Source organism: Danio rerio, chromosome 9, assembly GCF_049306965.1.
Source record: "Danio rerio strain Tuebingen ecotype United States chromosome 9, GRCz12tu, whole genome shotgun sequence".
Lineage (NCBI taxonomy): Eukaryota > Metazoa > Chordata > Actinopteri > Cypriniformes > Danionidae > Danio > Danio rerio.
Window position 1 is genome coordinate 36,629,807 of NC_133184.1, and position 13,374 is coordinate 36,643,180.

General features: G+C 34.6%; 1 protein-coding gene across 5 annotated transcripts; it reads right to left on the reverse strand.

Annotated features, from left to right (window-relative positions):
* Nucleotides 1-704: 704 nt before the first annotated feature.
* On the reverse strand, nucleotides 705-7,971 carry dcun1d2a (DCN1, defective in cullin neddylation 1, domain containing 2a). 5 transcript variants are annotated; one of them, XM_005167810.5, is made up of 7 exons: nucleotides 7,838-7,971; nucleotides 6,546-6,762; nucleotides 2,972-3,140; nucleotides 2,128-2,258; nucleotides 1,944-2,026; nucleotides 1,688-1,784; nucleotides 705-1,600 (listed from the first exon to the last, which is right to left on the reverse strand). In XM_005167810.5, the coding sequence occupies exons 2-7, from the start codon at nucleotides 6,718-6,720 to the stop codon at nucleotides 1,521-1,523; spliced, it is 735 nt and encodes a 244-aa protein (XP_005167867.1). In that variant the 5' UTR covers nucleotides 6,721-6,762; nucleotides 7,838-7,971; the 3' UTR covers nucleotides 705-1,520. The 5 variants fall into 5 exon arrangements, with proteins under 5 accessions (XP_005167867.1, XP_005167868.1, NP_991101.1 ...); XM_005167811.6 differs by having other exon boundaries at nucleotides 6,974-7,971; NM_205538.1 differs by having other exon boundaries at nucleotides 7,911-7,938.
* Between the last annotated feature and the right edge of the window lie 5,403 nt (nucleotides 7,972-13,374).

A 13,374-nucleotide genomic window follows, 5' to 3' on the forward strand; every position in this document is an offset into this window, starting at 1 on the left:
AATAAAGCCGTACAAAAATTATGCTGGTTTTAAATCCACTAAATTAAGATAACTATTCAGGAATTATCTAATTTAACTTCACTCCCACCTCTGTACAATGCAATAAATTCACTAAAAGCAAAATATCTGCCTCTGATGTGTAACTTTAGGATGAACTTAAGGATTTTTAAAAAGGTAGAATAGCTGTGTTGATATTGGAAAAGCTCCAAATAATCCTAAACAATGCATTTAGAGTAACACAAATCTGGGCAAATTCCAGGCCTAACTAAGAAACGAAAAAAAAAAAAAAAGACATCATACGGGTGACCAAAAGGCCAGCTACAGCACTGACCACATTGCAGAGCATTTTGGCTGACATCAATATTTTGGGCACTGCAGATTTGGCACACCCTTTGGCAAGAAAGACACAACTTCTGAAAAAAGATCAACATTACAGCATGCATGGATTTAGCTAGAAACCACATGCCAGACCTGAAAGCTTTTAGTAGAAAATTGCGTTCTGAAGACACTAAAATGATCCTCAATGTCCTGCATGTTTGGTGCAAACCTAATGTGCTTAGAACTTTGCTTTGCATAAGTATTGTGATTCATGAAGTGAATGAGTGTGTCGACTTTCTGATATCGACGGGAGAATGTTTCAAAGTAAACACTATTAATTGTGTTCTGTTAACGAATAAGAGGGATGTTAAAGATTGAGAAGAACATAAAGGGCAATAATTTATTTCTTTAACATAAATCTGGTAAACAAAACAAAAAAGGAAAAGAAAAGAAAGAAAGAGTAACACTGAACCGTGTTTGTTACAAGTTTCGCAACAGGGCAGATGACACGTTTGACCTAAAAATCACACAAGAACATGGCATGGAGGCATCTTGTTTTGACCACGCTTTTCTTTCATATGTCTCATATTTCATATAATAAAACATCACTGATAATACATTTCTCTCTGTACATACTGCTGCAGTAGATACAGTATTTTACAACTGTAACAATAGTGCTGGTGTTGTGAGCTGCATGCTGTGCTGCCCATGAACATCTGGCATAAAAAGTGGACATGATCAGCATCAAGTCCTGCATGAGATACACACCCGGACAGATGCGTACATTATCTAAAACGAAACTGGAGAGACTATTCCGTAATTCAGACTGTGAAAAGTGGGTAAAAGCAATGAGGACTCAGCCCTACAGAGTGACACTGACTGCTATGGAGATGAGGTACTAGGTTCGAAGTTTTCCACCCAAAATCTCCAGAGGTTTCGGGCTAGAATTGAGTCGCCAGTGCAAATATAGCTGGCCATGTGCATTTGATGGCTCTATAAGAAATTTCGAGTCTCGCACTCTTGTCCTTCCCGTGTGGCGCGTGGAGGTCTGAGGCGTCTTTTCCATCCTGTTTTCCTTTTGCAAAGCTTGTCGGTTTCAAGTGTTGCTCTTAGTTCTCTCTTATTATGCTTACAAGTCTTTAAAAAAACTACAAAGTCAATGAGGCGACCAAGGCGTGAGTTCTCGCCCAGTGGTAGCATTACTATACAGTTTTGCGCTTTGATCCCGTCACAATTGGCCGAGCATATTCCACAAAGTCGTCGATGAGTACAGGCCATGCTCCTAAAAAAAGGATGATGTCACATGATTAAAATTCTTCTTTCTTTAAAAAAACAAGCAATAAAGATCCAATTAGCCATTTAGTCTCACCTTCTTCATCATAGTTTGACATGTCATCTGCAATCATATTGCCAAAATCCAGAAGCAAGTTCCACGTATCTTTGGGAATTGATCGCTTATGATGCTCCTGTGCAAAATAAGGATAGCAAACAGTAAGCATTTAAATTAATTGCAGAAGGAAATTCTTCCACTATGTGGTTAAAATGGCTGGTAGCAGCCAGAATGCCCATTTTAATTCATTTTCAGTGCAAAAGAGAGTCAAGAGTCCAGTGGTGTAATGACTTACCAATAAAAATCTGTTCCAGAGGTCTAGGAACTTAAAACGTCCAGCCAGAACCAGGTTCCAATATGCTACTGCCATCTCTAAATCTAAAATGGAGACAGTTTGACGGTTAAAATGGTAAAACATAAGACTGTTTATTCATAGTGAAGCAGAAAGAGAAGGGGAAAAGAATTCAAAGTGTCATTACCTAAACCCTTCTGCCCTGGATTCTTGGCAAAGTTGAAGGTGAATTGATAGAAATCTTTGAATTTTCCGCTGTCTTTCAGATCCTGTTCTAATCTGGGCAGAAGTGCTCGAAGTTTCTCTGGACTGTCACACCTGCGGATGAAATGAAAGCTCACTGTCAGTCTAATTAAAGGCTCATTCACATGTCATTCATTCAGAATCAAAAGATGTATACCGAGCAATTTAAACCTCACTGTATTTCAACTACAGCTTCATTCAGCAAATCTGAATGTGCAAAAGGATTTGAAAGACATCAAGCATTTGAGATTAGCTCAATTTTCTGTGGCTTTCAGGCCAGAGGACTGTCACAGAAACAGGTGTTTTGGTCGTAGCACATTTAAAGTGTGATCATCTAAAACGTACACCTTTACTGATATTCCCATCCGCCACACACCCTAAAAACTGTCAACAGTGTGCGCAGTTTTAAGTAATGATGTCAAATCTTTGGCATCTGTTGGCCAAGTGGGTAGCCTGATAACCTCACAGCAAGAAAGTCACTGGTACGAGCCCCAGCTGGGTACGTTGGCATTTCTGTGTGGAGTTTACATGTTCTCCCCGTGTTTGCGTGGGTTTCCCTCACAGTCCAAAGACATGCAGTATAGGTGAATTAAATAAGCTAAATTGGCCATAGTTTATATGTGTGAATGAGTGTGTATGGGTGTTTCCCAGTGTTGGGTTGCAGCTGGCATCTGCCATGTAAAACATATGCTGGATTAGTTGGCGGTTCATTTTGCTGTGGCGACCCCTGATTAATAAAGGGACAAAGCTAAAAAGAAAATGAATGAATGAATGATATCAAATCTCACCCCAGCTCTGTCATGCCATCGATGAACTCTTTCTTGCTGAATTCACACTGGGTTGCTGCACGAAACTTCCATGCCACAACCAGAACACTGATGCTCGCTGGATCCAGATTGAGATCATCACAAAACTGCTGAATTCCGTCAATCCCGATCTTATTCTCATCCTGGGGATCTGAGGGAGAAAAGCACAACACTTAAGTGACTCAAAATAAAAAAAATTATCCTAGTATGTGTAGATTTAAAAAAAAAAAAAAAAAAAAAAAAAAAACTTTTCTAAGTTTCTTTTCTAATTTGTTATTACATGGGCCTCAGAGTATGTTTTTGTTTATGTTTTTCTGGCGCTTCTTCATGCCAATGGTTTTGGAGTTTTATAAGGATTTGTGAATGCATGACATTTCTTTATAAAGATCATGTCATTCTTCCTCACTCATGACATGAGAACTGCAGGTTTTGCTTTATTGCTAACAAGAGGAGTTTGTTTAGACTTTTTATTGTTCCACTCGATAAAGCTGGCCTTACATTATGTTCTAGGACAATTTGGCATATTCTGATTTTTAAAGTCGGACTGGAATTCAAATGTACTAAATTTATTTTGCAAGCTCACATTGTTATTCTTATTCTTAATTAATCTGTGGAAGTTAATCCCCTGGTGGTAATCTTCAATAAAACGCTGGTAATTTTCTTGTGTTTGGACACGTCAACCTGTAGGCTTCCATTGCAACTGCATTTTAATATCCTCTCTTACCATTAAGGTTGCTATGAGGGAATGCGCAAAATAAAACCCCAATCCCACCCAAGAGTCTGTTTCAGTTGGAGGTACATCAACATACTGAATTAAAGGTCTCTGCAACTTCTGGTTCACACAGACTTTAAGTTGTCATAGTATACAACTATTTAAGTTGTATACTAAGTTGTATACTAAATCTAATAAGTTGTATACTATGACATATGTCATAAATTCAATAACAATGATAAGCTCTGAACGATGTCCTAAATTCCACTATTTAAGTTGTATACTATGACATATGTCATAGTGATTTTTAATGTTTACAGTCTAATGTTTAAACAGCTAATTTTATTTTAAGGCAGCTTCAAATAAAAAAAAAAAATATTGAAGATGTTCTTTGTTAATTTGCAGTGTTTTCTAGTGTAATGCATATAGCAAATCTCTTGGGGGCAAGAGGGGGGGGCATCAATTGATTTTAAGTAATTTACATTTAATGCAATGTCTTACAACACAGAAGTCACAGCTTTTGAACATGATACAAGGGTCAGAATGTAAATAAAGAGCAACAGGTCAGTTATAACTTATTGTGACACAAACAAGTGCAATGGATCATTAGAAAATGAAAAATATTTATATGGCAGTGGCTTGGCTATATATTTTTGTGGATGACTGGATGGAAGAAGTTCTGAATGTATATAGTTGTTTATATATAGGTTTATGGAGACAAAATTGGTTGAAATTCTCCCTCTAGGATTCAGCAATTGCAGAATTTAATGCAAAATTCAAGCATCTTTGCAATATTTGTAAAGCATTTTTTCTAAATTGCTGCAGATTTCCCACAGACTTACAAGCGCGCAGTCAGCAAAGGGCCATCTCTGAGTAGGCTTTGTGTATTGACTCAATCGCTAAACTTCTGACAGTCAACCCCCGCTCTCGCTGTAAGCACACATACAAGTGTGAACGCTCTGAGTGACATCTTTTCCATCAGCTAGTTAAATTTACCCACACTCTCTGTATGCTGTGTAAAAAAGGTTGAAGTTGCCACTGTAAACACAACAGGCTGTGCTACTTTCTATTACAAACACTGCTTCTCACCAAGAAAAAATGACGCTGATTTTTTTAAACTTGTTTAACTTCCTGATTTTTTTTATTCACTACAGAGCTCAACTGTCAGGTTCCAGAAGACAATTTTAATTCAAACTAAATTTTAATTAAAACTTAGCTATTAGATTGTTAATTAAAGTTATGTTTTTGTTAAACCTATTTGCAATTTATTTTAAAACAGTCCTGTTTATTAGCAAAATTCTTGCAGAAAAAACTACATTACCCATGATGCAACACAGAAAATTCCACCAATCAGATTGGCCATGACCAAAGCATGCCAAATGAGATATTTTGCTCCATCTACTGTATTACATTATTGAGATGGTTTCCCTACTCTCTCTAAAAAGTTAAGTAATTGTATAAATACTTATTTTGCAATGAACTTGTACCTCATATTTTCTTATACTTCTTTGCTTTAAATCAAACTTTGATAATGTTGTAATTCCCCCCTCAAAGCTGGTTGTTTTGCTTCATGCAGTAACAGAGTTTAATTATACAACATCAAATTGTACATTAGTTTCAGTGTTTGCGTTTTGTGAATTACAGAGCACAATGGTAGCTCTGTAATGCTCTGGAATGTTTTCTGTGGTATTTTTCACAGCAAAACAACACAAGAAATGTCACAATTATCTCCACAAATTCAGTTCTTTTAGACCACAAAAATCTTTGACTTTGAGAAAAGTTGCAATACAAGTGAATTAGCGCTGGACTGATAAACCATATTATATCAAATCGAAATAAACTTTATGTCAATAAAAATGATAAGCTCTGGACTTTTTTTTTACTCTGTACTGATCAAAGAGCCAATTAAACAGCAGAAATGTTCAACAATGGGAATCTAAAAGTGTGTAGATGTCAGAGATGAACCAAATTTTGGTATCACATTATTTTGATGGTCCATTTGAGTAGTAGTAGACTGTCCGCTTAATGTCTGTTAATACTGCTCCTTCAACAGACATTTAACAGACTATAAGAAACTTTGCAAGTACATGTCAACTTACACTAACCCTAATAGTCTAGTTAAAAAACTAATGAGAATTAGATCGCATGTAGATGCAAATGTAAAATAATTCAAAAAACGGACCATCAAAATAAAGTTTGACCCAAATTGTTGGACCCTGAAAATATGTTATGCCATTTTATGAACCCTCTAATTTTTGTGGCTTCAGTCATTGTTGGGTAAGTCTTTTAAATATAAAGGCATTAATAACTTATACCGAAATATTTACCGTTATCGTTTAATATGGAACATTTTAATTTATTTAATGAATGGGATAGCCCCTAGAGATGAATCATCTCATTTTCGAGGGGGTCCCTAAAGATAATTATCGAGATTGCATTATTGCCCAGCCCTAAATTGAATATATAATATAATAATAACGTTTACAATTAAATTGTTATAATGCATTTAGAGAATGTTTTCCACTTCATCCCAGCTTTAAGCACTGGCTAAGAACTATTTAAAGTAAACTTGTTGTTTTTATTATTAGCAACTCAGTTGGACTGAATGACACAGCTGGTCGTGTGATCTCAAAATGACAGTCCCCATGAGGGAACAGCCCAGTCTGAATAGAAAAGTAAAATAGCTTTATATTGGAATCATTCGGCAAAACCAACAACAAAAAAATAGTTAAGTAACAATTGTAAAATAGCACTTTTTAGCGTGCAATGGTTCAAACAGCTATAGGACAATGAATTGAATTTAAAGGAATACTCAAATTTTAAGGAAACGTAAAGAAACCTCACCTTTATATCGATTGTAAAGCTGCTCCAGCTTCTTTCGGTCCACTGAGCTTTTCATGGATTCCTTGTGGTACAAATCTGGGTTCTGAAAGTAGTTGTCGGTGGCCACCTCTAGTTTCCAGTCATTTTGAGTGAGGCAGTAAACGGCGGTCTTCTCCCCGGCTTGAGTGAAGGACATGAACTGCCGTACCTTGTCCTTTTGGGAGGATTTTAGTTTATGCTGTGTGGACACAAAAGATATGCCCTCAGACATGAACTCAGACAGACGCAGGAATACATTCAGCACTGTATACAAACAGAAGGAGACACAAACGAACATACAGAGAGAGAAAATTACACACATTCAGGCACACAAGACTAAAGCGGACAACGGGGACAACCGTAAACACAAAACGTCCACACTAATGTGTCAATTTGAAAGGACATTCTACCGGTCAGAGCAAGTTCGACTGAAGCACCAAGCATGTGAGGACCTGTGACAGGCCACTTGCGCTTGGCATGTAATATGAGATGGCAAGCTCAGGGCGGCCAGTGCAAAACAACCGGGTTACCCGACAGTTATTTCCATCCATGCACAGTAAGCTCTTTTAACTCTATTTTTTTTCACAAGTTCAAAACAACTGGTCATCACAAGACATGAAAGCAGAACACTGCACAAAAAAAAGTTTAATAGCCCACTCAAGACATGTTTATAACAATCTGGAAAACAACCAGGCTGGGTTTAAAGGGCAGGGCTAAAAGTCTGACGTTTGACATTTTATGGAGTGGCTTTGGGTGTCACTTAACCCTCCTGTTCTGCTGACATTGACTGCCTGGTTGTTTGGGGGCCCTCAGACCCCTAATCTGTTTGAGTAGACATTCACAAATTCTGGTGCTTTTGTTTTTATCTAGCAGAATTTGAACTTGGGGATGACAACATAGCAGAACTGAGTTTGTTATTAATATGAAGCTATTTTAACGTCATCAAGCTGAAACCTTTTTGTTTTGAAGGCATTTTAAAAAAAGTCATGACGTCTAGCCTGATTGTTCAACGATTTTGAGGTGTTAACGGGGTCCTTAAAACCCAAAACAGAGCATCAGGGTTAACGGCGTGCATGCTTGGGTAAAGCGCCTGTTATTATTCATCCTCATATGCACTATGCATTACATATAGGGCACATAGGCGGGAAGGTACATGCTGAACTCCCAAAACATCAACAACTGACCTTCCTGCCCATACAAAACATACACACAATTTTGAGCATTCTCGGTGCGACACGCGCAGACAACAACTCGAACAAGGCGCAAATATTTACGTTTGCCAGATCTTCTCCGTCGAACACAGAAGCAGAAAACGACAGCAATGTTTTTAATTTATATGTCACCTACCATTTTATCACCCGCTGTTTGACCAAATTGATACCCAATGCTCCCATGAACGACTGCGCATGCGTGTAGGCATCAAGGGAATGCGCTAGAACCCCAGCGAGTCTGCGCGGTGAAACAGTGATGTGTTGGGAGTTGTAGTTTGATTAACTCTCTGGTGCTCTTCGCGTGACGGTCAAAAATAAACGATTTTGTATTTAAAACAACATCTCATTGAATCAAATAATACTATATTTTATTTAAACAATGCAATACTTTGTATTGTTGAGGATTTGGTACAGCCATGTATATTTATATTAGCATTTTTAAGCATGAACTGAAAATGCAATTTTCAATTTAGGGTTGGATTACTGAAATGTTTAAGAGTTAGAATTGTTAGGCTATCTATAAAAACTTCTAGAAGTTTAAGAAAATAATTAGCAATTTCAAATTTGAGGTTGACATCGCAAAATAAAAAATGATCAGAGATACAATAAAAAAAAAAGTTGATTTGGTTCAAATGATTCACTCATTTTTTTAACACTGGAAAAGTCCAAACTATTTTACTGTATTCATATTGTGTCGTGAAGCATTTGTTTTAGGAATGTGTTCAGGTTTTTTATCTCCAGTTTTTTTAAAACATTGGAAAAATGTATTTAGATGATACTCATCTCAATCATCATTTCACGTGGAAAACTTTAATAAAAACTTAGCATCTTGAGTTTAAGCATCTAATATTAATATTAAAGTGACTAATAATCATATAACTACAAAATCATGTGCAATATGATACAATTATCAAGTTTAAATTTAAAAATGTGTACTAAATATGAATAACTATGATATTAAAAAAATTTTAATTTTTTTTTACTTTGTCTTTGTCTAAAGAATATAATATAATATAATATAATATAATATAATATAATATAATATAATATAATATAATATAATATAATATAATATAATATAATATAGTATAATATAATATAATATAATATAATATAATATAATATAATATAATATAATATAATATAATATAATATAATATATAATTTGTCAGACTTTATTTAGTATTTATTTAAGCTACCAACTCAAGGGAATTACATAAATAAAAATCTAGTGTAATTTGAAAAAAACAAAAAAAACATTTGGATGCACTTTCTATTAATAATATAAATTCTTAACTAATATATGTAAATGAAAGTGTTATAAATACACTTTTTATGTATCTACATTATACTTCATCTTTAAAAATCATGCCTACACATTTCTGTAATAACATCTTTAATTACTGTCAAAATCAGGGTGAGGAACAGGAGGAGAGTAAAAATAATGGCTTAGAATTCAATTACGAAAAAAAGAAAATACTAAAATAGTTAATAAAAAAGCAATAAAACACTGTGATATACAAATAATACTAGACAATAAACCAACTGAAATGAAGACTGTATTTATATATATATATATATATATATATATATATATATATATATATATATATATATATATATATATATATATATATATATATATATATATATATATATATATATATATATTAAAGGCAAACAATCGAAGTTAATACAACATTGTGTGAACAGTAACTGGACACATATAAAAACACATTAAGAAACATGCTCCCATTCCCACCCTAAAATTACTGGTCCCCACTAAACACCTAAAATAACATGGAGCTCAATAGCAAAAGAGTTTTTTAATACTAAGTGAACACAGTAAATACATTGTACCCAAACAAATTAATCGTTATTGTGGTAAGTCCATAAAATCATCTAAAGTACAGCAAAGCCCTGGATACTGTGCATTTTATTTTGAATTATTAACATTATATATACAGTTGAAGTCAGAATTATTAGCCCCCCTCAATTATTAGACCGCTTATTTTTCCCCCAATTTATGTTTAAGGAAGAGAAGATTTTTTTCAACACATTTATAAACATAATAATTTTAATAACTCATTTCTAATAACTGATTTATTTTATCTTTACCATTATGACTGTATATCATATTTTACTAGATATTTTTAAGACACTTCTATACAGCTTAAAGTGACATTTAAAGGCTTAACTAGGTTAATTAAGTTAACTAGGCAGGTTAGGGGAATTAGGCAAGTTATTGTAGCAGTGGTTTGTTCTTTAGATTATCGAGAAAAAATATAGCTTAAAGGGGCTAATAATTTTGTCCCTAAAATGGTACATAAAAAATTAAAAACTGCTTTTATATAGCCAAAATAAAACAAATAAGACTTTCTCCAGAAGAAAGAATATTATCAGACATACTGTAAAAAATGTCCTTGCTCTGTTAAATATTATTTGGAAAATATTTAAAAAAGAAGAAAAAATCGAAGAGGGCTAATAATTCTGACTGCAATTGTATATATATTATTATTAGTAGTAGTAGTAGTAGTAGTAGTAGTAGTAGTAGTAGTATTACTGTTATCTTTCAGTAGCACAATCTACAGACTCTGCTAGCATAATCTAACACTGGTTATGACCTACTTTCAGCATGTTCAGCTGACCAGTGCAGTATGCCTAAACCTTTGAGTGGATAACACTGTTGGATGTTTAGTGTGAACAGAGCAAAATGGACTGACGTGAACATGTTTCTCAGATCAATGTAATATAATATCTAATTTTAGATCTCCATGCATGTTGCAACAGGGGATACCTGCAGCTAGTTTAAATAAACCCAGACACAACATATGTTGCAACAGTTCTTCTTTGATTTATGGCATGGCAGTTATTTCTAAGCAAGCTTGTGTTTACATCCAAGCACATGAACACAATGTTGCAATATATATTGAGTTATATGTTTATTTGTCAGATTTATTAGGTGATTTGCTGAAAGGAACATTTGTTTATGTTAGTCTATGTGTATTTGTTTATGGTTATTCTGTTTATATACTACCTAACAGTGGTGAAAAGAGAACTGAAAAATCATACGCAAGTAAAAGTACCTTGCCTAACATGACTTGCCTAAAAATGTAGTGCAAGTAGAGTAAAAGTATCTGTTGTAAATATTACTCAAAGTATGAGTAAAAAGTAGACCTTTCAAAAGTACTCAAGAGTAGTGAGTAGTGAGTATTACGCTGTAAAAAGTAGTTTTGCATTTACATCCAGTTTGTGCAGGGATGTGTGATTGTAACATTCTGTAGTGCATTTAGTGTTCTTCCTACTGTATATTCGTTTGTTCCCTTCAACCTTTCTTCCATTGTTTGTTCTGTCTCTCCTTCATTCATTCATTTGTTCATTCCTTACTTCATTTATTTGGTCCTTCCTTCGTTCCTCCCTTTATTTGTTCGCTCATTTATATTTTTGTTCTTTCCTTTATTAGGTCCTTTGTTCATTTGTTCGTTCCTTCCTTCCTTTCTTAGTTTGTTCAGTTCTTCCTTGAACACTTTATTCATTTAGTCCTTTGTTCGTTTATATTTTTGTTACTTTCTTCATTAGGTCCTTTGTTCTGTTCTTCCTTTATTCATTTGTTCATTTCCACCTTCCTTCATTCCTCCCTTCATTTGTTCGCTCATTCATTAATTCTTTTGTTCATAATTTTTCCTGATTCTTTCTTTAGGTCCTTTGTTCATTCATTTGTTTGTTCTTTCCTTCCCTCTTTCCTTCTTTTCCTTCCTTAGTTTGTTCAGTCCTTCCTTGAATTCTTCCTTCATTTTTTTAGTCTTTTCTTCCTTCATTAGTTCAGTCCTTCCTTTGTTCAGTTCGTCCTTCCATTTTTTATTCGTTCCATTTAGCGATTGTTTAAAGCTGTTTGGTGATTTCAGTCATCATACAGACGACATTCTTTTTTATTAAAGTTGACATTTATTTTCTCATCAGTGATGCCCAGTGTATTAAAAGTCTGTGCGTCAATGTGGGTAAATATTTTGAACATCTTCTGGGACATTTTTAATGCTTCCAAAGGGTTTGCTGCATTTAGAAAACGCCCACGTGTTGATGTTGTTCATTATTATGCGATTTACTTTCTATGTGTGATTTAATTGGACAAGAATCACAGAACTATTTTTTTCTACTTTAGCCAATTCCCATGGACAAGAAAGAAATAAAGTAGTGACTGCAGGTTGAAGCAAAGAAGTAAAAGTACCGATACTGCACTAAAAATGTACTCAAGGGACAGTAAAAGTACACATTTATAAAACTTCTTGGTAAATTACAATTTCTGAGAAAAATTACTCAATTTTCAGTAATTTGAGTATTTGTAATTAGTTACTTTACACCACTGCTACCTAACTGTGTTTATGTACTCTGTTTAGGTAAGAATTCGACATTTATAAATGTACAGCAGGGGTGCTCAAACTTGGTCCTGGAGGGCCGGTGTCCTGCATAGTTTAGCTCCAACTTTCCTTAACCCACCTGCCTGGAAGTTTCTAGTATACCTAGAAAGAGCTTGATTAGCTAGTTCAGGTGTGTTTAATTGGGGTTACACCTAAAAAATGGAGGAAACCGTCCCTCAAGGACCGGGTTTGGGCACCCTTGATGTACAGTATTTAATTCAAATAACTTCTTCAAATATACCCACCCAGAGACCTGAAAATGATAGTGACACTAAATGGTGACACCCTTTTTGAACACTTCTCCATTAGTTATCTGTATAAAACATACTGTATACAGTCCTGTCTGTGGGGGCAGCATGAATACTGATAAACATGTTACAGTCCTAAAACCAAAATGTGACCTAATGACTTAAAGTTTCAATTTTATATTTTATATAATGAGCAAATAAAATAGTCTAATTTATTATTTTGCTGATTTGTACATTATGATTTGTACTTCATAAATATTGACTTGTGCATAATACTAAACGCCTCTAAACGTATTTTATGTTGTTTTTTATACATCTTTTCTCAATTATTTAAAATGAAAACACAATTTATTAATCGTAACTTGGCTAACAAGCCAACAAATACACTTAAAGAGCTAAGAAAGAGTTTACCTTTTCCTTTTCATTTCCTAAATACAGTTAAATGGATACCAGTGCACTATTTTGCACCACAAACCTGTAATAAATTGATATGGTGTCTGTATCTAAGCTTAGGTTCAAATGTTTAGTACTTTTACAGTACTGAGATCTAAATAAATAAACAGGATGACTACCGTGCAAAGGGGAAGCGGTCTAATTGAAAATATAACCCGAGAAAGTGATATGAAAGCGGTAATTAGACATTTATACACTGGTAACAGATGTTCTTATTGTATTGGGTGGTATTAATAAACATATATTAGACATTTAATACACATGAACCATTTTTTATTCTCTTTATTTACATATATACCTACGCACGCTCCACCCTCAGACGCAGTGGGTGGAATCCAGTATAATCAACCAATGAGAACATGTCAACACAGCTTTTGTAGCGCTCCGTCTAATCAGAATTTAGCGCGGGCGTGTCTTTTGTAATACGTTTTTTCGACGTCACGAGCATCATCGTCCAATCGGGTTTCCCGTGGCGTCGACACCG

What these genes read in the sequence shown, in the direction of transcription:
- dcun1d2a (XM_073911548.1), bottom strand. Translation starts at nt 6,885, where the DNA reads ATGTGTGTAATTTTCTCTCTCTGTATGTTCGTTTGTGTCTCCTTCTGT. An exon ending in GCTTTACAATCGATATAAAG is followed by an intron (nt 3,141 to 6,545) that starts GTGAGGTTTCTT and finishes TTTCTCCCTCAG; the next exon opens with ATCCCCAGGATGAGAATAAG. An exon ending in TCTGGAACAGATTTTTATTG is followed by an intron (nt 1,785 to 1,943) that starts GTAAGTCATTAC and finishes TATTTTGCACAG; the next exon opens with GAGCATCATAAGCGATCAAT.